This window comes from Neophocaena asiaeorientalis, unplaced genomic scaffold, assembly GCF_003031525.2.
Source record: "Neophocaena asiaeorientalis asiaeorientalis breed wild unplaced genomic scaffold, Neophocaena_asiaeorientalis_V1.1 scaffold906, whole genome shotgun sequence".
Classification (NCBI taxonomy): Eukaryota; Metazoa; Chordata; class Mammalia; order Artiodactyla; family Phocoenidae; genus Neophocaena; species Neophocaena asiaeorientalis.
The window spans coordinates 129,216-154,451 of NW_020172272.1; the positions used below are offsets into that span (position 1 = coordinate 129,216).

Here is a 25,236-nt window from a genome sequence, read left to right on the forward strand (position 1 = left end):
GCCCAAGTAAACAAAAAAAAAAAAAAAAAAAAAAAAAATGAATATATGCATAAGCATGAATTGTGCATCTTCAATTTAGTAGAAAAGGGTTGGTGTGCTTGATGTTAAGTTGATACTCTCTGGCAGTTAGGAAGTGCAGGAGGAGCCATCTCAACTCCTGTATGAAGTGAGGAGAACGTAAAGACATTTTGAAAAGCATTCCCTATGTTTTTCATTAAAAAACACACCTATCAGAAATTTGTCAGCCACACAAAAACCTGCACACAGATGTTTTTAGCAGCTTTAATCCTAATTGCTAAAACTTGGAAGCAACCGAAATGTCCTTCAGGTGGTGAATGGAAAAAAAACTGGTACATCCAGATGAAATGAGCTATCAAGCCATGAAAAACATGGAGGAAGCATCAGTGTTCATTACTGAGTGAAAGAAGCCAGTCTAAAAAGGCTACATCCTGTATGATTCCAACTCTGTGACATTCTAGAAAAGGCAGAACTATGGATACAGTAAAAAGATCAGTGGTTACCAGAAATTAGGGGGGAGGAAAGGATGAATGGGTGGAACACAGAGATTTTAGGGCAGTGAGACTGTTCTCTGTGATACTACAGTGGTGGGTAAATGTCATTATGTGTTTGTCCAAACCCATAGAATGTACAATAGCAAAAGTGAACCCTCTGTAACCCTAGATAAACTCTGGACTTTGGGTGCTAATGATGTGTCAGTATAGGTTCATCAGTTGTAATAAACGTACCAATTTCATGGGGGTGTCAGGGAGGCTATGCATGTGAGGGGCAGAGGGTGTATGGGAAACCTTGTACCTTCCTCTCAGTTTTGCTGTGAATCTAACTAAAACTGCTCCAAAAAATAAAGTCTGTTAAAAATAAAAAGGAAAAAAAACCCAAACCAGAACAAAAACTACCTAAATTTGGAGTCTTTGTGAATGGATATGAATGCCCTACCCTAATATCACCGGAAGAGTCTATTCTGCTTTGAGTGGAAGAAGATTATATGAAAAAAAGGGTCTGCCTTGTGCTGATCACCTATCTCGGATTTCTTTTAAGGCACAGCTTTGATAGGAGTGCACGTGGTCATTCCTCCTGGGTTTGTAAGGAAGCTGAAGTGAGTGGTAGAGGGTGAAAACACCAGAGAACAAAATGGAGCAATATTTTCGAAGTGAGCATTGTTTTCCTGTCATTTTTATGTGTTTTAGTTTAGCCAGTGTTGGGTGAGCAGTTCAGAGAGAAGGGATTTATTATTTTCAAATGAAGCCACTCTCTTGTTCTTCATTTTCAACTGATTGCATCACCCTTGTTTTCCACAGGTCTGCTGACTCTTTAAAAGCCGTTTTCTGTGTTCCTTACATGCTTATTAACTCCTTGTGTATTCTCGTTCCCTCCCTTCATGCCCATCATCTGAAGAGGGAAATCATGAAAAATTTTTTCTTACTATAGGCCCTGTTCACAAATATGACTTCACAATTGCCACTGGCTGGCAGCAGACTCTCCTTTAGGATTTTAAGAGCAACAGTCAGCCTCACAACTGGTGGCAGAGTGCTTTCCTCAGGGAACGTTTTTTTCAACGTTGTTCCAAGTGTGCGAGAAAAGAGTTAAATTAGAGGAGCTGCTGGTTGTATTCTCATTCTCTCCCTTCCTCACCCTTCTCTCTTCCTCCCTCCCTTCCCACCCCCACAAACCTGTAATTGCATAAAATCAGTATTATTTTGGCAGAATTCCTCATTTCTCTCTCCCAATGGGGAAGCACATACCCGGCAGGTCTCCAGGGCAGACGTTGCCATGGGTCCTGTTCTCCCCTGGGTGGGGCTTGAACCCTGAGCTCTAAGCAGCACTGCCACTGACATTCCTGCCTTATGCACATTCCCTGGGAAACCCAGCCCTTCCATGGTGTATCCGCTGCTTGCGTGCTGATCACGCCTAAATCTACACCCTCAGCTCCACACCCTCTCCTGGGCTCTAAATCCATATATGTTTCGTTGCCTCTTGGATATTCAAAGGCACCTCAAATTCAGCATGCCTAAAACTAGGAATTTTCTTTCCTCTCTGGATCCTCCTCTTCCTGTGGCCACTGTATTGCAATTAATAGAACAGTCAGCCCACCAGATGTCCTCTGTCACTCCTTCTGTTGTGGGCATGAAGTTATGCGGAGAATTTCTCCTTATTTCCTTTCTTTTGCTGCTGCCTTGTTCTGGATCTTGGGTCCCTGGATGGCCCTCCTCCAAGCCATTCCTCTCCCTTTGAAAAAATCCCTCAGCCCTCCTTCCCTCCCTCCCCTGAACTATACTTCACACACAAATGTATACAAAATAATGTAACAAACGCCCTTGTACTGATCTCCAGGATCATAATTCTAAAGGTTACTTTTTCCATGCTGATCTAATTTCAGCGGGACGTCTAGACATTGTTTTCTGTGTTTGCCTTACTCTTGAAAAGATCTCAGAACCTTGAATGCTGTACAGCCAGGCTTTTCCATTCTTGAGTAGATTAATTTTCTAATTGCTGTTTGGGTTTCGTTTTCAAAACTTTACGTCCTTTTTGGGGTAGGAATGTTTCGAGACAAATATTTTGGACTCCTTTTCAAAATAACTTATCCACCAGAAACTGTAATAGTTAGCAGTAATATCTCAAAAAGCGTTTACCCCAGCACTTTAGTTTCAGCATTGTTATATAAACGACACAGGACGTTTTTTTACCAGTCTCCGACTGGTTTCTATGTGGCTTGTGCAGTGGCAGGTAGCTGTCCCATGGGTCCTAGTCTCGCATGGGCTGTGTGTGCAGTACCTCGTGCTCAGGCCTGAGGATGCTGTTTCCTCAGGAGGAAACTACGAGGTGGGCCAGACACCTCCAGACTCACTTTTACTTTTTGTGCCTTTGCATCTGTGTGGTTTTTTTTTTAATTTATTTATTTTTTAAATTTATTTTTGGCTGCATTGGGTCTTCGCTGCTGCACGGGCTTTCTCTAGTTGCGGCAAGCGGGGGCTACCTCGGGCTTCTCATTCCAGTGGCTTCTTTTGTTGTGGAGCACGGGCTCTAGGCGCACGGGCTTCAGTAGTTGTGGCACGTGTACTCAGTAGTTGTGGCTCATGGGCTGTAGAGCGCAGACTCAGTAGTTGTGGAGCACAGGCCTAGCTGCTCCATGGCATGTGGGATCCTCCCGGACCAGGGATCAAACCCGTGTCCCCAGCATTGGCAGGTGGACTCTTAACCACTGCGCCACCAGGGAAGCCCCTCATCTGTGTGGTATTTAATGTCATTAAAAGAATTATTAGTTGGAAAAGTGCATTATTATTTTTTGTACACAAATATATGGCAAAATGCAAGATTTACTCAATGATAGTAATCTTTGAAATGAGATTTATTTAAGAATGAGTAGTTTATAATGCTGAAAAACAGCACAAACCTTGCATTGATTAATTCAGTGTGCTAGATGTATTGTTAATAATGAAAAGACATCTTAAGAGCTCACCTCTGACCTCTCAACAATAAGAAATAAGGTACATTTTATGCCAACTTTTATTAATGTTACCATGAAACAGCCGTAACTCATACACCCCATTTAGGCTTTGCAGATGTAAACTCTGATAGATCTTCTTTCTCTTTCATTGTTGGTGATTTGTGTGTCAAGGACATTGTTGTATTTTCTATCAAAACAAAGAAACAACTAAGACATATCTGGAAACCAAAGTCTATTTAAACTAGACAAATACTCATTTCAGGTTGTAGAGGAAAGGAAGTCCTTAATGCTGAAAATCTTGTCATGACTGTGTATTGCTTTCTTGGAAGGCTGACAGTTGTGATTTATTAGTTTTGATTTAGATTTAGTTTTGCTCAAAGCAGGAATTTGAAAAGCTTTAGCTGTGAAAAGTATATAGATATTTTTTTTATGGTTATCAATTTTTTTACTGAAGTCTAGTTGATTTACAATGTGTTAATTTCTGCTGTATAGCAGAGTGATTCAGTTATATATATATACATTCTTTTTTAAAATATTTTTTTCCATTATGGTTTATCATAGAATATTGAATATAGTTATATGTGGAATCTAAGATATGACACAAATGAACTTAAATATAATTTTTTTCATCAATTAATGGAATTACACAGTTGCAAGTTTTTGGCCCCTCATAGCCCAGGGGATATAGTAGTAGCTACTTGGGCTCAGAGAGAAATTCCAGAAGAAATGATAGAGCCTGCAGTCCCTAAAATGAAGTTTATATTCTGTCAGCAAAAGGTCAGTAGACAGCTTTGCCACTTTAAAGAGCTTTGGAATAGCTTTATTATCTAATCTCCTTAACATGAAGAGATGTGTGCTCTTTTTGAAAATGCTGATTGTTTATTCTTCTCAGTGATTCAAACTTGAAAATAAGGTGTGGAGGTTGGGAAGGGGTGGGGAGAGAATCAAATCGTTGAGTATATGTGTTCCAGAAACTGGAGTAGTGGCCCATTTCTTCCTGATCTGCTGCCACCATGTCTGTTGGAGATGGCTGAGCTGTCGTTCTGCACCATGTTTCAGAAATTCGGCCCAAGAGGAGGATTTTAAGAAGCTGTCTGATGAAAGAATTGGTGTGATGAAGTTAGCCTGCGAGCCTGAGGGAATTTTAAGTGGTTTTAATTTGGGGAGTGGGTAACTTTCATTTTGAAAATTTCACTCCAGCAAGACAAGAAGGGAGGGAGAAACATAGTGAAGATGCTATATCCACAGTTCAGGATAAAGGGAATGCAGGCTCAAATGGAGATAGGTGTACGATTGAGATATATTTCCAATGTGGAATGTAGAGACATTTAGGAGTATTTTGCTGGTGTTTCTGTTTGCTTGCTTTCATTCAGAAAACATGGGTTGATCAGAAATTGTGCTACACAGATTGACAGAAGTAACTCCTAGTCTGTCTGCTCCATTTTCAGAAAATTGACTTTTGAAATATCTAGATAAGTTATTTTAATCTTTTTAGAGCATAGCTCTGTTTCTGAGTCATGAAACCTCTTGAACAATGAAAATGATACTTTGTAAGGGGATTTGACATTAGCAGATATAGGGTGTAGTAAAGTGTCTTGTTTATAAAACCTTTATAACATATGTCATGAAATACTAGACTTAACATTTCTCCGGGATACTGAGAATCTTTTGGTTGCACTAAATTGCAGCAGACTGTCTCACTTTATTGTATTTTAAATTAATAACTGTTCACATGTATTGACTCACAAAATTGGGAATGTTTCTCTGTTATTACTAGATACGATTTAATAAAAATGACTTCATATTTGGCATTTTGGTCAACATGTTTTCACAAATATAGTATTTATTAGATGTTTTTAAAGTGACAGTTTTATTTGCATAACATTGAAAATTAAGTTTGAATTAAATTAATTGATGAATTACTTTTAATTAACAAAATAATTAGGATACCCTATATAAAACCAAAGGATATCCTTCAGTTTCTTTTTTAGTTTTAGGAAGGTTCTCTTTTGTGAATTATCAAATGATTTATTAGTAGAATACAAGAGCTATGTATACTTGAATCCAGAAGAAATCTATCCTTTACATTTGTTTTGGTGGTTTATTTAGGTGACTTCAAGGTATCTAATTACTTTGAATATTTTTAATTTCTTTGTTTCACATTCTTATAGCATAAGAGGGCTTTCTCAAGAACAGAGACAAATATAGAGATACACAGAGATAAGATTTTAATATTATTGCACTAAAGTATATCAGAGGCTCACATTTCCATGATATACTGTCGACCTGACACACAGTATTGAGAAATAAGGCTTTGGCTCTTACATTTTGTTTCCTAGATCCCCTGGGGGTCACATTTCAAAGTTAAGTACTTTGAGTTGCCTTGTTATGTTTATAAGATATTCTTGGTTACTTTTTTTGCTGTACGCAGGCCTCTCACTGTTGTGGCCTCTCCCGTTGCGGAGCACAGGCTCCAGACATGCAGGCCCAGCGGCCATGGCTCACAGGCCCAGCCGCTCCGCGGCATGTGGGATCTTCCCGGACCGGAAGATCCGTGTCCCCTGCATCGGCAGGCGGACTCTCAACCACTGCACCACCAGCGAAGCCCTCTTGGTTTCTTATAGTAACATGGTCGTCGAAATGAAGGAATGCATTTGTGTGTGTATGTATGTGTGTACATACACTTCCGTGTGTAACCAGTTTCACAGTGACTTAGCTATAAATGAAAGTCTCTCTCCCCAATTTCTTCATCATCCCAGGATTCAGTGCTGTAAGGTTGGTTGCTGTAAATTTAGAAGTTTTTCCATTTTTATTTGTAAAGATAATATTTTCATGGCTAGAGGTTTTTTCATGAGCTCAGGTAGATACTCCCCTCTTATTCTTTGTTTTGTCTCCTTTTTCTTTACTTCCAAACTCAGGGACATACTCTACAAACCTAGGGTCATATGGATAGCTTTTATCACAGAATGGATCAGATTTCTATACAATTCTTTGATTAAACAAAGAACAGTGGGGAGGACCTTCAAGATGGCAGAGGAGTAAGACTTGGAAATCACCTTCTCCCACAAATATAAAAAAATACATCTATATGAGGAATAACTCCTACAGAACACCTACTGAATGCTGGCAGAAGACCTCAGACTTCCCAAAAGGGAAGAAACTCCCCACGTCCCTGGCCGTGTGGCTGACAGGGTCTTGGTGCTCGGGCCGGCTGTCAGGCCTGAGCCTCTGAGGTGGGAGAGCCGAATTCAGGACATTGGACCATGAAGGACCTCCCAGCCCCATGTAATGTCAATTGGCAAGAACTCTCCCAGAGATCTCCATTTCAACACTAAGACCCAGCACACCCAACGGTCAGCAAACTCCAGTGCTGGACGCCCATGCCAAACAACTAGCAGGACAGGAACACAACTGCACCTATTAGAAGAGAGGCTGCCTAAGATCATACTAAGTTCACAGACACCCAAAAACACACCACAGGATGTGGTGTAGCCCACCAGAAAGACAAGATCCAGCTTCATCCACCAGAACACAGACACTACTCCCCTCCACCAGGAAGCCTACACAACCCACTGAACCAACCTTACCCACTGGGGGCAGACCCCAAAAACAACAGGATCTACGAACCTGCAGCCTGCGAAAAGGAGACCCCAAACAAAATAAGGTAAGCAAAATGAGAAGACAGAAACACAGCAGATGAAGGAGCAATGTAAAAACCCACCAGATGAAATGAATGAAGAGGAAATAGGCAGTCTACCTGAAAAAGAATTCAGAATAATGATAGTAAAGATGATTGAAAATCTTGGAAATAGAATGGAGAGAATACAAGAAACATTTAACAAGGACCTCGAAGAACTAAAGAGCAAATAAACAATGATGAACAACACAATAATTGAAATTAAAACTTCTCTAGAAGGACTCAACAGTAGAATAACTGAGGTACAAGAACGGATAAGTGACTGGAAGATAAAATAGTGGAAATAACTACCGCAGAACAGAATAAAGAAAAAAGAATGAAAAGAATTGAGGACAGTCTCAGAGACCTCTGGGACAACATTAAACACACCAACATTCGAATTATAGGGGTCCCAGAAGAAGAAGAGAAAAAGAAAGGGACTGAGAAAATATTTGAAGAGATAATAGTTGAAAACCTCCCTAATATGGGAAAGGAAGTAGTCAATCATGTCCAGGAAACACAGAGAGTCCCATACAGGATAAATCCAAGGAGAAACACACCAAGACACATATTAATCAAACTGTCAAAAATTAAATACAAAGAAAACATATTAAAAGCATCAAGGGAAAAGCAACAATTAACATACAAGGGAATCCCCATAAGGTTAAGAGCTGATCTTTCAGCACAAACTCTGCAAGCTGGAAGGGAGTGGCAGGACATATTTAAAGGGATGAAAGGGAAAAACCTACAAACAAGATTACTCTACCCAGCAAGGATCTCATTCAGATTTCACAGAGAAATTAAAACCTTTACAGACAAGCAAAAGCTAAGAGAATTCAGTACCACCAAACCAGCTTCACAGCAAATGCTAAAGCAACTTCTCTAGGCAGGAAACACAAGAGAAGGAAAAGACTTTAATAACAAACCCAAAACAAGTAAGAAAATGGTAATAGGAACAAACATATCGATAATTACCTTAAATGTAAATGGACTAAATGCTCCAACCAAAAGACATAGACTGGCTGAATGGATACAAAAAGAAGACCCATATATATGCTGTCTACAAGAGACCCACTTCAGACCTAGGTATACATACAGCCTGAAAGTGAGGGGATGGAAAAAGATATTGCATGCAAATGGAAATCAAAAGAAGGCTGGAGTAGCAATTCTCATATTAGACAAAATAGACTTTAAAATAAAGACTATTACAAGAGACAAAGAAGGACACTATATAATGATCAAGGGATCAATCCAAGAAGAAGATATAACAACTGTAAATATTTATGCATCCAACATAGGAGCACCTCAATACATAAGGCAACTGCTAACAGCCATAAAAGGGGAAATTGACAGTAACACAATCATAGTAGGGGACTTTAACTCCCCAGTTTCACCAATGACAGATCATCCAAAATGAAAATAAATACGGAAACACAAGCTTTAAATGATACATTAGGGCTTCCCTGATGGCGCAGTGGTTGTGAGTCAGCCTGCCGATGCAGGGGACATGGGTTCGTGCCCCAGTCTGGGAAGATCCGATAAGCCGCGGGTGGCTAGGCCCGTGAGCCATGGCTTCTGAGCTTGCACGTCCGGAGCCTGTGCTCCGCAACGGGAGAGGCCACAACAGTGAGAGGCCCGTGTACACACACAAAACTGCAACACTATGAGACTAGTTATCAATTACAGGAAAAGATCTGTAAAAAATACAGACACATGGAGGCTAAACAGTACACTACCAAATAACCAAGAGATCACTGAGGAAATCAGAGAATACTTAGAAACAAATGACACTGAAAACAAGATGACCCACAACCAATGGGATGCAGCAAAAGCAGTTCTAAAAGGGAAGTGTGTAGCAATACAATCCTACCTCAAGAAACAAGAAACATCTCAAATAAACAACCTAACCTTACACCTAAAGCAGTTAGAGAAAGAAGAACGAAAGTAACCCAAAGTTAGCAGAAGGAAAGAAATCATAAAAATCAGGTCAGAGGGCTTCCCTGGTGGTGCAGTGGTTGAGGGTCTGCCTGCCAATGCAGGGGACATGGGTTCGTGCCCCGGTCTGGGAAGATTCCACATGCCGCGGAGCGGCTGGGCCCGTGAGCCATGGCCGCTGACCCTGCGCATCCGGAGCCTGTGCTCCGCAACGGGAGAGGCCACGACAGTGAGAGGCCTGCGTACCGAAAAAAAAAAAAATCAGGTCAGAAATAAATGAAAAAGAAATGAAGTGAATGATAGCAAAGATAATAAAACTAAAAGCTACTTCTTTGAGAAGATAAACAAAATTGATAAACCATTAGCCAGACTCTTCAAGAAAAAAAGGGAGAAGACTCAAATCAACAGAATTAGAAATGAAAAAGGGAAGTAATAACTGACACTGCAGAAATACAAAGGATCATGAGAGATTACTGCAAGCAACTCTATGCCAATAAAATGGACAACCTGGAAGAAATGGACAAATTCTTAGAAAAGCACAACCTTCGGAGACTGAACCAGGAAGAAATAGAAAATATAAACAGAGCAATCACAAGCACTGAAATTGAAACTTTGATTAAAAATCTTCCAACAAACAAAAGCCCAGGGCCAGATCGCTTCACAGGCGAATTTTATGAAACATTTAGAGAAAAGCTAACACCTATCCCTTCTCAAACTCTTCCAAAGTATAGCACACTCATTCTACAAGGCCACCATCACCCTGATACCAAAACCACACAAGGATGTCACAAAGAAAGAAAACTACAGGCCAATATCACTGATGAACATAGATGCAAAAATCCTCCACAGAATACTGGCAAACAGAATCCAACAGCACATTAAAAGGATCATATACCATGATCAAGTGGGGTGTATCCCAGGAATGCAATGATTTCTCAATATACACAAATCAATCAATGTGATACACCATATTAACAAATTGAAGGATAAAAACCATACGATCATCTCAGTAGATGCAGAAAAAGCTTTTGACAAATTTCAACACCCATTTGTGATAGAAAGCCTCCAGAAAGTAGGCATAGAGGGAACTTACGTCAACATAATAAAGGCCATATATGACAAACCCACAACAGACATTATTCTCAATGGTGAAAAACTGAAAGCATTTCCTCTATGATCAGGAACAAGACAAGGTTGCCCACTCTCACCACTCTTATTCAACATAGTTTTGGAAGTTTTAGCCACAGCAGTCAGAGAAGAAAAAGAAAGAAAAGAAATCCAAATCGGAAAAGAAGAAGTAATACTGTCACTGTTTGCAGATGACATGATACTATACATAGAGAATCCTAAAGATGCTACCAGAAAACTACTAGAGCTAATCAATGAATTTGGTAAAGTAGCAGGATACAAAATTCACAGAAATCTCTGGCATTCCTATACACTAATGATGAAAAATCTGAAAGAGAAATTAAGGAAGCACTCCCATTTACCACTGCAACGAAAAGAATAAAATACCTAGGAATAAACCTACCTAAGGAGACAAAAGACCTGTATGCAGAAAACTATAGGACACTGGTGAAAGAAATTAAAGACGATACAAACAGAGGGAGAGATATGCCATGTTCTTGGGTTGGAAGAATCAACATTGTGAAAATGACTGTCCTACCCAAAGCAATCTACAGATTCAGTGCAATCCCTATCAAACTACCACTGGCATTTTTCACAGAAGTAAAACAAAAAATTTCACAATTTGTATGGAAACACAAAAGACCGCAAATAGCCAAAGCAATCTTGAGAAAGAAAAACAGAGGTGGAGCAATCAGGGTCCCTGACTGTACTACAAAGCTACAGTAATCAAGACAGTATGGTACTGGCACAGAAACAGAAATATAGATCAATGGAACAGGATAGAAAGCCCAGAGGTAAACCCACACACATATGGTCACCTTATATTTGATAAAGGAGGCAAAGAATATACAACGGAGAAGAGACAGCCCCTTCAATTAGTGGTGCTGGGGAAACTAGACAGCTACATTTAAAAGAATGCATTTAGAACACTCCCTAACACCATACACAAAAATAAACTCAAAATGGACTAAAGTCCTAAATGTAAGGCCAGACACTATCAAACTCTTAGAGGAAAACAGGCAGAATGCTCTATGACATAAATCACAGCAAGATCCATTTTGACCCACATCCTAGAGAAATGTAAGTAAGAACAAAAATAAGTGGGACCTAATGAAACTTCAAAGCTTTTGCACAGCAAAGGAAACCCTAAAGAAGATGAAAAGATAACCCTTAGAATGGGAGAAAATATTTGCAAATGAAGCAACTGACAAAGGATTAATCTCCAAAATATACAGGCAGCTCATGCAGCTCAATAGCAAAAAAACAAACCACCCAATCAATAAATGGCCCAAAGACCTAAATAGACATTTCTCCAAATAAGGTATACAGATTGCCAACAAACACATGAAAGGATGCTCAACATCACTAATCATTAGAGAAATGCAAATCAAAACTACAATGAGGTATCACCTCACACCAGTCAGAATGGCCATCATCAAAAAGTCTACAGACAATAAATGCTGGAGAGGGTGTGAAGAAAAGGGAACCCTTTTGTACTGTTGGTGGGAATGTAAATTGATATAGCCACTATGGAGAACAGTATGGAAGTTCCTTAAAAAACTAAAAATAGAACTACCATACGACCTAGCAATCCCACTACTGGGCATATGCCCTGAGAAAACCGTAATTAACAAAGAATCATGGGGCTCCCCTGGTGGTGCAGTGGTTGGGGGTCTGCCAGCCGATGCAGGGGACGCGGGTTCGTGCCCCGGTCCAGGAGGGCCCATGTGCCGTGGAGCAGCTGGGCCCCTGGGCCATGGCCACTGGGCCTGCACATCTGGAGCCTGTGCTCCACAGCGTGAGGGGCCACAGCGGTGAGAGGCCTGTGTACTGCAAAAAAAAAAAAAGAGTCATGTACCACAATGTTCACTGCAGCACTGTTTACAATAGCCAGGACATGGAAGCAACCTAAGTGTCCATCAACAGATGAATGGATATGATGTGGCACATATATACAATGGAATATTGGCCATAAAGAGAAATGAAATTGAGTTATTTGTAGTGAGGTGGATGGACCTAGAGTCTGTCATACAGAGTGAAGTAAGTCAGAAAGAGAAAAAACAAATACCATATGCTAAAACATATATATGGAATCTGCAAAAAAACTGCTTCTGATGAACCTAGGGGCAGGATAGGAATAAAGACACAGATGCTGAAAATGGACTTGAGTACACAGGGAGGGGGAAGGGTAAGGTGGGACGAAGTGACATATATACACTACCAAATGTAAAACAGAGAGCTAGCGGGAAGCAGCCGCATAGCCCAGGGAGATCAGCTCGGTGCTTTGTGACCACCTAGAGGGGTGGGATAGGTAGGGTGGGAGGGAGACACAAGAGGGAGGGGATATGGGGATATATGTATATGTATAGCTGATTCACTTTGTTATACGGCAGAAACTAACACAACATTTTAAAGTAATTATACTCCAATAAAGATGTTAAAAAAAACAAACAAAAATAACAGTGTTCTTACATTTTAGGCACCCCCCATCTCCTTCCGCTCTCCGGGTCCTCATTTTTTTTTTTTGCGGTACGCGGGCCTCTCACTGTTGTGGCTTCTCCTGTTGCAGAGCACAGGCTCTGGACGCGCAGGCTCAGCAGCTATGGCTTGCGGGCCCAGCTGCTCCACGGCATGTGGGATCTTCCTGGACCGGGGCACGAACCCGTGTCCCCTCCATCGGCAGGCGGACTCTCAACCACTGTGCCACCAGGGAAGCCCCGGGTCCTCATGTTGCATGTAGTTCAGATGAGTTCAGTCTGAGGCGTTTGCTGTGGTTACTCACCCCCTTCTCTGCTTTCAGTTAACAGCCAGGTCCTTGCCCGCTGTGCAGTCGGATGAGAGACTCCAGCCTCTGCTCAACCACCTCAGGTAATACAAAGGCCCAGCCTGTCAAACTTGTAAATCCACCTGCATTACAGTGGTTAAAGCCTCTTCGATGTCTAAAAACTTTACAAAGCCTTTCTTTTTTCTTTTTTTTGTCATTCTCTGATTTAAGTTGAAGTTCCTAGTGCAATGCACTTGTTACCCTTGACTTCAGGGTAGTATAGAAAGTTCTTTTAATTCTGTAAAAGTATGTAGAACTGGTTGATAAGTTGAAGTTAAAATGAGTAGTGATGACTGAGTTCAGAAAGATCTCAAAGGAATGAGCTATTTGCTTAATTAACTGCGAGGCTAAGACAAACTATGGGAACCTGCTCATATTTTGTTGGGGGTAGTTGAAGTAAGTTATATTTGTTTTCTAAATACAAAAATAATTTATCCTCATTATTTAAAAAACAAACTTTGAAAATACAGGAAAGGAGGAGGAAAAACCTATCATCACTATTCAGAAATAATACTGTTTTCCTCTGTGCTGTTTTACAACTGAGTGTTGTAATTACACTTTTATATAATTCACTATTTTTTTCATTTTTTCTGTTACTAAAATCTGTCCACAAACATAGTTTTTCATGATTATATGATATTTTCTTGTATGGGTGTCCTATAGTATATTTATCATTCTTTGGGGAGCATTTAGACCATTTTTCATTCTTTTCACTAGTGTAAAAAATGTGGTATGTAAATCTTTATCTGTATTTTTGATGGTTTCCTTAGCATGGGTTTTCAGAAGTGGAATTTGTGAAAGCATATGAACCCTTTTAAAGATTTAAGCATATTTATTTCTTTTTCAAAAACCTTATTCTACTTGTGTTTTCATATAAGATCCCCCATGTTGCTGTACTCTGAACAAGAAGGGGAGCTAAAACAGTTGCTAATTTAATAGGTTTACCATAGAGATACTGTTGGTATCATGTACTTTGCACTGATAATTATTAAGAATGATTTTAAATCATTTTGTTATCCATTTTTTTTGAGGTGGGATTAACTATCTTTGCCCATTTATTGATAGCATCTTTTGATTATTTGATCTTACATACTTTAGATATAAAGGATAGTGACTCTTCGTTATATTTGTTACAAACTTTTTTTTTCTGAGAGTTTTTTATTATGTTGCATTATCCAACATACCTACATTTTCAAGTTATATGCAGCCAAGCACCTTTAGTGTTTTCCTCTATGGTTTCTTTTTATTTTTTTGAAACCTAGAATGCTACTGCTCCTTCAGAAATTGGCATGGACGTTAATTTCCAGTGTCTTTCAGTGTTCTTCATTTTCCTCCTCTCCTGCCTCCCTGCTCCCTCTTTTCCTCCTCTCCTGTCCTCCTCTCCAGTTGGGGAGGGTGGGGTCCAGACTAACACTTCACCAGGGACTGAGTAGCATGAGTACTGTACAGAGTTGTTAAATTTCTGAGAGCTCTGTGTTAGTGAGTCACTCCCCTGCCCCCCTCTCCTCCCAGTCTCAGCCTGAGCATCTCCTTCTGGTGGCCTCTTATCTTTGCCCGATTTGCCCTCTCTATTTCACATCACTGCTGCAGTCATTATATTATTCCTTGGTTTAAAAGCATTCTTTCTCCTGCATTTCTTTCGGGATGAAGTGAGAACTTCGCAGCCTGGCAGATAAGGTCCTTCTGGAAGGAGCTGGCCTGGCCCTTTGGACTTTCTGTCAGTACTGACGCCCTGACTTCTCCTGCCAGCAGGTGCCCTGAAGCTTCTCCAGTGTGACATGCCCTTGCTCTCCTCAGTGCCCTTGCAGATAATTTCCTCCTGCCCGGAATGCTCTTTTCCCCTTCCTCCACCTCTGTGATTTGACTAATGTTGCTTGTTCTTGTTCGCCTCCTCTGATGAGCTCTCCCTGACCATTTGGTTCTCACCCTCCCTCCCCTGCCCCATCTCCCTCTCAGGTGTTTATTTGTGTTCCCATAATACTGCCTGGCTCCCCATGTTACAGAACCTGTGATATTGTAATCGCTTGTTTCCTTGCCTGATTTCTCCATTATAGTATGAGCTGCTCCAGAGCTGCACAGTGCTTTTCATGATAGGTCTTCATTATGTGTTTTGTTGAATGAATGAATACGTGTTATACCAGTGATATTTTGTTGGTTTTTTTCTGCATAAAGTTTTTATAATTTATAATAATCATATTGTTACAGTTCTTTCCCCTATAAAACCATTGGGTCAGAAGACATAGACCTAAAGGACTGGATCTCACATCTAGTCAGTGCTTGATTCTGTGAGATAATGTGGATTCTCCTTCCTCCACCCCAGTGTGGTCATTGTCAACTAGAGTTTAGATTAACTACTGACACGTCTTCTTGAGTCCTTGAAACTTGCACAAACTGTACATTCATTTAGGGCTTTCCTTCTCTGTGGAAGTCACTTGTGGCTGTTTGCTAAGCAACCAGGGCTAGATGCTACATGTAATATGCACCAACTGATGTTGCTTCTCATTATTATTATTAAACCAAATGGTTTCTTGTTTTTTTACCATGTCAGAGACATCTGTATGTAGGGTGGCAGCTGATGTGCATAGTTGGACACTTCCTGTTACAAAAAGTAACCTTGTGGAAAGGCTTTCAAGTATATTGAATTGTCTCTTGGCTGTCTAAATGTAATGTTTTTCTTTTACCTTCCTTTTGCTTAGGTCAAAATAGGAAAGAATACTGTTTGGCTTGAAAGATGCTAATGATAATCTTGTTAGGAAAAAATAATCATCATTGATTTGCATGAACTGTATAGTTTAAATATAACCTAGAAGGGGTGGTGGATATTAGGAGGTTGAAACTGAAATCATTATTAGATCTAATTTTGTTTAGTGCCTGTGATGATCAAAGAGGAATGATGAGTAGTGTTTTAATTAAGTTTGTCAATAAAACTAATTTGGGAGGTGATACCAATACCCACAAAAATTGAAGTAGCAATACAGAGAAATTCTCAAGTCATTTTACAGGACTTAGACATTCAAAGAGAATTAGTATAACACTTTGCCAACCTAATAATTTAGTATATTGCTTAACAATATATATCATTCTGAGAATGTAGAAGTGATGTGTCCAGATTTTCTTAGTTGAACCTAGTTATATAGTTAAAAGTTAAATTAACCACAGAAAGCATTTTGCTTCAATCTCTTATGGAAATGCAAGCTATTCGTTAGTAGCATCCATCAGTAACTGAGCACCTATTATGTGCCGGGGATTAAAAAAAAAAAATAAGACAATTTCTGTTCTCAAGGAATTTACAGTTTTGATTTCATTTGAGAGATAGGCACTTAAACACATTACAACATTTGTAACCTTTTGAATGGAATTAAACACAAAGTACATTTCCTTAAGTGATGAGGCCATGAAGTGGTTGTTTGGATTCCACACCCCCTAGCACAGTGGTGGCTCACAGTGGGGGCTCAGATGATTGGACTGAACTTTGATCTCACCTGGAGGAGGATGTTGTCAGTGACCGTGAAGGAGAGTAAAGGAGGACAAGGGGGTGAATTGGACTGCTGGGATCGTAGGTTCAGTGGGTTAAGACATTTTAAAGTTGAGATGCTGGTGGAGCATATGGGGGGTGTTTAGTAAGTAGCTGAATATAGACCCGCAGTTTTAGAGCGAGGTTTATAGAGAGACATTTGCTAATCTCCACTATATAGGGGTGGTTAAAATCAGGGGGATGGTTGAGACCACTCAGGGAGAGAATATAGAGTGACAAGAAAAGGGGAAATGGCCCTGAATAGAACCCATAGAAGTTAGTGTTTAAGTGACCTGTGATGGGCAGTGATGGAAGGAGGAGATGAGTTAAAAGGGAAGCCAGTAAAGACACCAGGGAGGAATCTCGAGTGAAACAGGAGCACAGCAAGGGGTGGTGGCATCAACAATGCTAAGGGAAAGCTTTCAGAAAGGTGAACACTGTTAAACGCGTAGGGAAGTCAGGTCAGAATCTCCTCACGTCAGTTGGATTAGGTGCATGGGAGCCATAGGTGGCTCAGCCCCCACCTTGCAGTGGTACAGATGCAAGTCTATCCCTGGGGTGGGGGTTGAGGAGGAAATGCGGAACGAGGCTGTGGGCATACAGGGAGCGTAGACTGCTCTTGGCAGAGCGAGGAGGAAAGGGGACTGTACCCATGAGTGTCATGGTTGAAGCAAGTGTTTCATTTTTCCCCGAAGACTGGAAAGGTGAGCAATGTTTATTGGTCAGGGAGAAACGAGGTTTATGGGAATAAGGAAATAATTGAAGGGGCAAGTATTTAGAAGAGGGAGGAGAACATGGGACCAAGAAATCAAACTGGCTAGTTTACAAAGTACTGTCCAAACTGGCTTTTTAGTTCACACTCAGAACACCCCAGTGAGGATGGTAGACGGTTGTTTGTCATTAATCCTATTTTAAAGTTTAGTGATGGAGCCTCAGGAAGTTCATGTTAAATTCTGAAATGCCAGAGAGAATTTGTGTAAATCATAATTTCTGCTCTCCTCAAGTCACATATCATTATATACATCATCTAATGAGTCCACATCTCAAGGTGACTTTACACATCCTCACACATCACTGCATTTTCTAGGGTGAATTATATCATGTACTGATTTTCTAATTTGGAGATATATAAAGGCCTTGGGATATGTTCCTGTAAATGTAGAAGTTTATTGTCTATATGTGTCTTTGCTACCCTAATGTTTGTACCTATGGGATAATATTTATAAAAATGTATTAGACTACCAAGGGTGTTTATGTTAAAGATTGTTATTTATTTATTTATTTTTGCGTTATGCGGGCCTCTCACTGTTGTGGCCTCTCCCATTGCGGAGCACAGGCTCCGGACGCGCAGGCTCAGTGGCCATGGCTCACGGGCCTAGCCGCTCCGCGGCATGTGGGATCTTCCCGGACCGGGGCACGAACCCATGTTCCCTGCATTGGCAGGCGGACTCTCAACCACTGCGGCACCAGGGAAGTCCTTTCCTTGTCTCTGGGAAGCCCAAGATTGTTATTTTTATTTATTGTATTATTTACAAATGCTAGGTGTAAATAGGTGAGACTGCAGAAGAAAACTTGTAGCCCACAATCTACATGTGATTACTTGGATATGACTTTTTTTTTCCTTAAAAATAATGCCTTTCCCCACAGTGTGTTTTCCTCCTTCACCTCTCCACCTCAAGATATGAAGTGAATATTGTTCTCATTTAATATTTTGCCAATAAATTTAATGATTTTCCAATTCTTTAATTAAAAATTAAAGAATTTCAAAACCATGTATTTGTTACACTATTTTTCCTAATTTTATTAGCATATTTCAACCTAAGAATAAAACAGAAGTCAAGTAAAGATAAGAGAAGCTAGCAAAGAGAAGCATTACCTGTAATAAATACTTGAACTGTATCACATGGATTAACTTGTAATGCATCCTGAATTTCTAAGCAGATGTTTATATTGACCTTTATTTGGAAATCATTTAAAATAATGAAAGCATCTTCCTTCAGTAGGTATTTTTTTTCCTTCAGTTGGTATTATTACCAACAATTATTTTGTAAATTTCTTTCCTAATGCAGTACATTTGGTTGATATGTACACATTTCTATTTATTCCTCTGAAGAATATGCTGACACAGATTTTATATCAGAAATGCAATCTCTGTAAGAAAGCTTTTCCCAATATCCATGGTGGTACAGTACCCAGTGTTTTCTTTTTGAATTACTTCTCATTTTGAAATCAGAAAATTGTTGGGCATTCATGTGTTAGGAAAGGTTTGGTAGATCAGGATGCCCACCAGGTGCGGGCTGAAGTGAGAGCCTCATTAACGTGGTCCACGGGCTACAGCTGTTTGTCAGCTCTTCCTCATCACCTGTTTCTAAGCTCTGGCATTAACTTTAGGTTTATTTCCTTTTCTACATGCAGCAACATAAGCTTTTAGCTCAGTGATTATTGTGAAGGTGTTTCAGGTGTCTTGTAAGATATTAATAAATTAGAAAGAATGTGTTCTTTCCCATTATTTATGGTCTTTGAGTTATTTCTTTTTTCACGTTTGTATTGAAAATGTTTATGCCTTTTTAGAGATGTACTTTGTCAAGAGTGAGCATTTTATTAAAATCCTCCCATTGTGTTAAGGGCACTATAGTGGATAGTCTGTGTACAAAGATGCTAAGAGATGTGGTCCCTCAGCTCAAGATGTTTATATGCTAACAGGGAAAGAAGACCAATCTACACACACACACACACACACACACGCACGCACGCACGCACGCACGCATGCGCAGCTGTACTGAAATAGTTGCTGCAGCTTAAACAAGCAGAGGAAGGAGAGAGGTGTATGTGGCTTATGTTACAAATTTTATGTCATTTAATTTTTTTGGTAAAATTTATAGTCACACTATATAAAATTTGGAAAAATAGAAGAAACGAATCCTGCTTCACTAATATAACCACTGCTAGGCTTTTGTTGTAATCTCTATATATTTTTACGTAATAATAATTTAAATGGTTAAACTTAAAAAAATTTATTTTCACTTAGTATGTCATACCCATGTAGTAAAGTAGAAGATTACTTTTCATGGCTCCATTTTTAAGTGACTTACAATATTCAGTTGAGGATAGATATATCTATCTTAACCGTTTCCATTTTACTGGGTATTCAGGCTTTTTTTTGGTTGAATAAAGCTGTGAAGAACAATTACAGAGTGTTAGCATCTTCTTTGTGGCCAGGTGAGGTCCACTGGGGAGAAGATATGCTGTGATGACTGCATTAAGAGGGATTGCAGCGGAGATGTTTCCCAGGAGACGGAGATAGGACAGAGAGCAGCAGCAGCCTAGGTGGCTTATAGCTTTACAGGGACAAGAGAGGCGAGAAAGTAGCCGCGTCCTTAGCAAGTGAACCAGTGACTTGAAGAAGACAGAATTCAGGATGCTGAATTTTAAACCTTATTGGTGTGTCTAGATTAGAAAATTTTGTTGTAGCCATAACAAATTACCACAAATTGAATGGATTAAAGCAGCACTCATTTTTATCATACAGTCCTGTAGGTCAGAAATCCCACATGGGCCTCCTGCAGCTAAAATCAAGATGCCAGCAGGGCTGTGGCTGTTGCTGGAAGCTCTGGGGCAGAGTGTGCTGCTAAAGCTTATGCATGTTGCTGGCTGAGTGCAGTTCCTTGTGGCAGGACTGAGATCCCCATTTCCTGGCGGGCTGTCAGCCAGGGGCCCACATTCCTTCCTCTGCTTCCCTGAGCCCCAGAGGCCTCTTTCTGGTCCTTGCGTGTGGTCCCCTCTCCGAGCCGGCAGCAGTGCATCAGTCCTTCTCATGTGTCAGAACTGACTTCTGCGACTGCATCTCTGCCCCCACCCTGAGAAAGCTTTCTGCTTTTACAGTCTCATGTAGTTACATTGCCCACCTGTATACCCAGGATAATTGCCCCATCTTAAGGTCCTTAATCTTAATTTCATCTGCAGAGTCCTTTTTCCCACATAACCTAACATATTCATGAGTGAACATCTTTGGAAGACCATTGATCTGCCTATTAACGTGAGGGTTTTCTCTTGGGAGGTTGAAAACAGCTTTTAACATCACTTTGCATCAGTTTTACAAGTAAACCATCACTCTTAATTTATATACAATACTAAATTTCCCTGGGGTTTGTAGTTATGTCACTTTGTTAGCTTAACATGTTTTAAAGTTAAAAAAGGGTTAACGATGATTTTTACAGAAATATAAAGTACTGATTTTCTTTTCAGTGATATAGAAAGAAGATAGGAAAGCCTTTCCTGTCTCTTCAACTGGCTATCTTGCCAAGGCAAATAGATACCTTTGTAAACAGTAGACTTTGTAATGAGGTTGTACGTAGTGGCTGTGACTTGTGGAGGTAAATACATGGTCACAAACCTTTATTCTAAGAGTTTGTTTTATTTATTATTAATTTAACACATATTAAGGGAACTACTTGGTGCCAGGCATGGTGTTAGGTTCTAGGGATACATGTTTATTTCTGTTCTTATAGGACTCAGTGTTGCTCAGAAAAGAGAGAATCTTAAAGTAATTATAGTAAATTATGATGGCTGTTAGCATAGTAGAGGTACCTGATTCTGTGGGGCACATAGCATCATGGAAATCACAGTAGAGGGACATGATTCTGTGAGCACACAGCCTTGCATGTCACAGTGTTCTTGCAGCTTGTTCCCAAGTAGAAATGTCAGATTTCTGTTGGCCCTCTGACTCCAAGGTTTCTTAGGGATTTATGGATTGTGGATGCTGTCAGTCTTCCTGGAAAGCAAAGTTTATGATTGTTTATGTTTTTCAAGTAGTTTCATTGTCTGTAGTTTTAAAATTTCGTATTCTTCACTCTTTGGGTTTCTTTAAAATATTGATTGTCCTCTAGTTAAGTAATAAAGAAAATTAGTTATTTTACAATGTGTTAGGCATAAAGCACTAACAAGGTACAAAATGATGACTATGCTATGGGAAACAATTTTCTTAAAAAGCCTGATAAAGCATTGTGGTAGTTACTGTAATATATTAGCAGCGAAAAAGTAATTTTTGTAGTGCTGTGCAGTAGAACTTTCTGTGGTGATGGAAGTGTTCTGTACCTGTGCCATTCAACCCAGCAGCCAGCAGCTGCTTATGGCTGTTGAGTGCTTGAAGTATGGCTAGTGTGACTGAAGAACACAGGTTGTAATTTTATTTTAATTAATTTAAATTTAAGTAGCCGGTTGTAGCTAATGGTTATTGGATTGGACAGCACGGTTCTCTGTCATATTTGAAATATGTTTACATCGTCATATATTTTTTAAAGTATAGTAATGGTTTCTAGATTAATGGATTTGGAGTTCCAAGTTTGAGGTGGCTGTGGACGTAGTTCTAAGGGCTTGCGGCCACTGAGGGGTCTGAGGTCCCTGAGCCGCAGCAGCCCTGTGCTTCTGGGTGTGGGCGTGTCCTCCTTGCCTCCGAGCTGCCCACCTGTGCAGGTGTTGCAGGAGGTCTAGTGCTCACGCTGCCCAGCTGGTGAGCTGGCGTTCTGTCCTGGGTCTTTCTGGGCCACCTGGTGCCACTTGTGGAAATCTTGTGAGTCTAAATGTTTAGTGAACCTAAGAAGACCCCCTGGCAACCAGGCACAATTCACAGTAAAAACAAAACACTTGATAGATTGGGCTGCAGACAGACCGACAGCCCAGACTCACTGAAGGTGTAGCTCCCTCTCAGTTGTTTGTAACTACTGTTTAGAAAGTAGTTCTAAAAAGATAACATTGATACAAAGGGAATAAAAAGTCCATTTTTAATTGAGCTTCTGTGGTCCTTGGTGGACGGCGTACATACTGTCCACAGGAAGCCACTGGGGACCTTGGTCACATGATGTAACTGTGTCCTCTCAGCCTCACAAAAGGCTGCTTCTGGTCACCCAGCTCACACTCACCCCCGGGGCCTCTGTGCTGTCACCTGCTCTGTTTTCCTCACAGCAGCATCACTGGCTGAAATGGTCATTTTTACGTGTTCATTTGTGTTTTTGGTGTGTGTTTGTCTGCAGTGTAAGCTCCATGAGAGCAAGGCATCCTTCCTTCTGTTTACCTCTCTCCCTGTTGCTGTAACAGGGACTGGACCTCAGAAAGACTCCTGAATGAGCCAGTGCTGGGAGAGAACACTTTTAGGTATTAAAATTTTACCTCATTTAGGTTTTTTAAGCTACTAAATGTTGAGACTGGATGAGATGGTATAATAGTTTGGACAAAATGTTGGTGAATTTTCTGTCATTTCCAAAGAAAAGCTTTGGTAAAGAAACACTCTTTATACATTGTAGAAATGTATAAAGAGTGTTTTGCCTTTGGTAAAGAAACACTTTGGTAAAGAAACACTCTTTATACATTGTAGAAATGTATAAAGAGTGTTTTGCCTGGTTTTGCCTTTTGTTTTGGGACTTGGGACTGTTTCTCCTGGAATCAGGAGCTAACCGAAGAGAGTCCTTTCTGTTTCTCTGTGTGACCTCAGAAGGATCCCCTTTCTTTCTCCCCAGTGACCTATCCAAATGTTGAAGACTGTATTTAAAAACAAAATAAAACCAAAGCTATTATGAACCTTGCTGTTTTGATCTATGAAACGAAGACCTTAACATGATGAGCCATTGTTAATGGCTGTGTAGGAGTGACAGAGTGTGTAGGAAAAGTGTGTGATGTGATCTCTGGATGTGACTTGTAATAATAATCCTCATTAGCTCTCCCCTTCTTCTCCCCTCCCTTCAAAACCTCCATCAAACCCCCACCTTCGTGTCCCTGGTTCTCTCTATTATTAGGGAACAAGTGTGAGGGGGCATCGTCGGGTGCTATAGACCTGTGATAGTGCATCTCAGAAGCATCCCGCCCTCTGTACATTGTGGGGAAATGAGACGATGACCATCAATTTAACGTCTTAGTTCTCCTGTGTGTTAGAACTTCATTTCACGCCCACCCCGCCCTCAACGCCCTCAACTTTTCAGTACCAATCTCCCAGGCAAATTTCTTTATTGTAATCATTTGACTATCCTGGGTCAAAGTCAAGTCAAAACAGCCTCTACTTAGGGGTCATTGTGCTCCCAGAATATGCTAAGAATGTAAAAGGAGTATAAAATACATACTCATGGGGCTTCCCTGGTGGAACAGTAGTTGAGAGTCCGCCTGCTGATGCAGGGGACACGGGTTCGTGCCCCGGTCCGGGAAGATCCCACATGCCGCAGAGCGGCTGGGCCCATGAGCCATGGCCGCTGGGCCTGCGCATCCGGAGCCTGTGCTCCGCAACGGGAGAGGCCACAACAGTGAGAGGCCCGCGTACAGCAAACAAAACAAAACAAACAAACAAAAAACATACTCATGAAAATAGAGATCTTTGTTGGGGGCTTTAAGTGTGTATGGTGCAAACATCTATGTAACACTGTAGTGTGACTATCTTACAGGGATGTATGTGTATATTTTACGTTTTAAATCAATTTTATTGAGGTATAATTTACATACAATGAAATGCACTCATTTTAAGGGTACAATTCCATGATTTTTGACAATTGTGAGGTACAGATATTTTTTATAGAAAAATGAGGTGCAACTTTCAACTGTCTTGCAGTTATTGGACTGTTGCAGCTTAGAAATGGGAATAAATAGAAAAATATGGACCATATGGGAAAAGATGAGGCCAACTTCAAACAAAGAAGAGTAGTGATTGTGCTGTTTGTAGTTCTCACCTGATGTGGAAACCCATATGAGCTTGTTTTTTTTATTGTGTATGTGCACCTCTTGAAATCATACAGCTTCTCTCAATTGTAGGGGAATATAGATCATTATCCTACGTATCGTCTGATGGTAGTTTTTCGGAGAGAATTTTTTTTTACGTAAAATTCATGCTTGTGGAAAAATAATTTACATTCAGTTTATAACAGAATTTTATTGATTGTGTTCTCGTTTGGAGTAACTGCAGGGAAAATCACTTGGACTAACACAAGTGGGATACCATTTACTAGGGATTTAGCTGTAGAAAGAAATTCATTTCAATTTCAGTGGTGACAGCTATTGAGTGAATTTTCCTGTGATATCCTCACAGCAGGAAGTGATATATTGTAACTGTGGTTCCCTTGATTTCCTACACACCCAAGAAATCCAAACTGCAGGGATTGTGCTTTCTAAATGTCTGAATAGCCTAGCTTATGTGGTCAGAGTATTTTTTTTTAACATCCAAAGTGGGTAAAATTGTGATTGCAAAAGTGGATATTACGGGTGATGTTCAAAACCATTGTTTCCTGTTTTTGAAATTGTTTTTCCATTTGTGCTATGATTACACCTTACTTCATGTGAAAGGGTTGTATTGGGACTTGGTATACTTTTATAGAATGATGTAGGAAATTACAGTTCATTTTGAAAGATGTATTAGCTTACTTTTTAATTTAAACAAAGAAATATGTTTCCTTGATGCAGAGATCAGTTTTGATTACTCGTGATGCTTTCTTCACTGCTTTTTTATTTGATATCTGTTTTTAAAATATGATAAACTATAGCTGCCAGATAGAAAGGAGTAAATAGTGTTAACCTCTTTCAAGAGTACTGGGGAATAGTTGACGAAGAGAGGAAATGTGTTTTATGTGTTATTATTTTATGAACCTCAGAGGCTGTTTGTTGGTGGGGAGGGAGGGTGTAGAGGTGCTCCCTGAGGATGGGAGGCAGGTTCTGTCTGGCCTAGC

General features: G+C 40.2%; 1 protein-coding gene across 1 annotated transcript in view; it reads left to right on the top strand.

The window, feature by feature from the left end:
- The window catches only part of LOC112411973 (DNA primase large subunit-like), a 223,324-nt gene that overhangs the window by 97,058 nt on the left and 101,030 nt on the right, over nucleotides 1–25,236 (top strand). Inside the window, exon 6 of the mRNA XM_024763397.1 lies at nucleotides 13,003–13,070. Coding sequence (XP_024619165.1) covers nucleotides 13,003–13,070 — 68 coding nt within the window. The remainder of the gene's footprint in view (nucleotides 1–13,002; nucleotides 13,071–25,236) is intronic.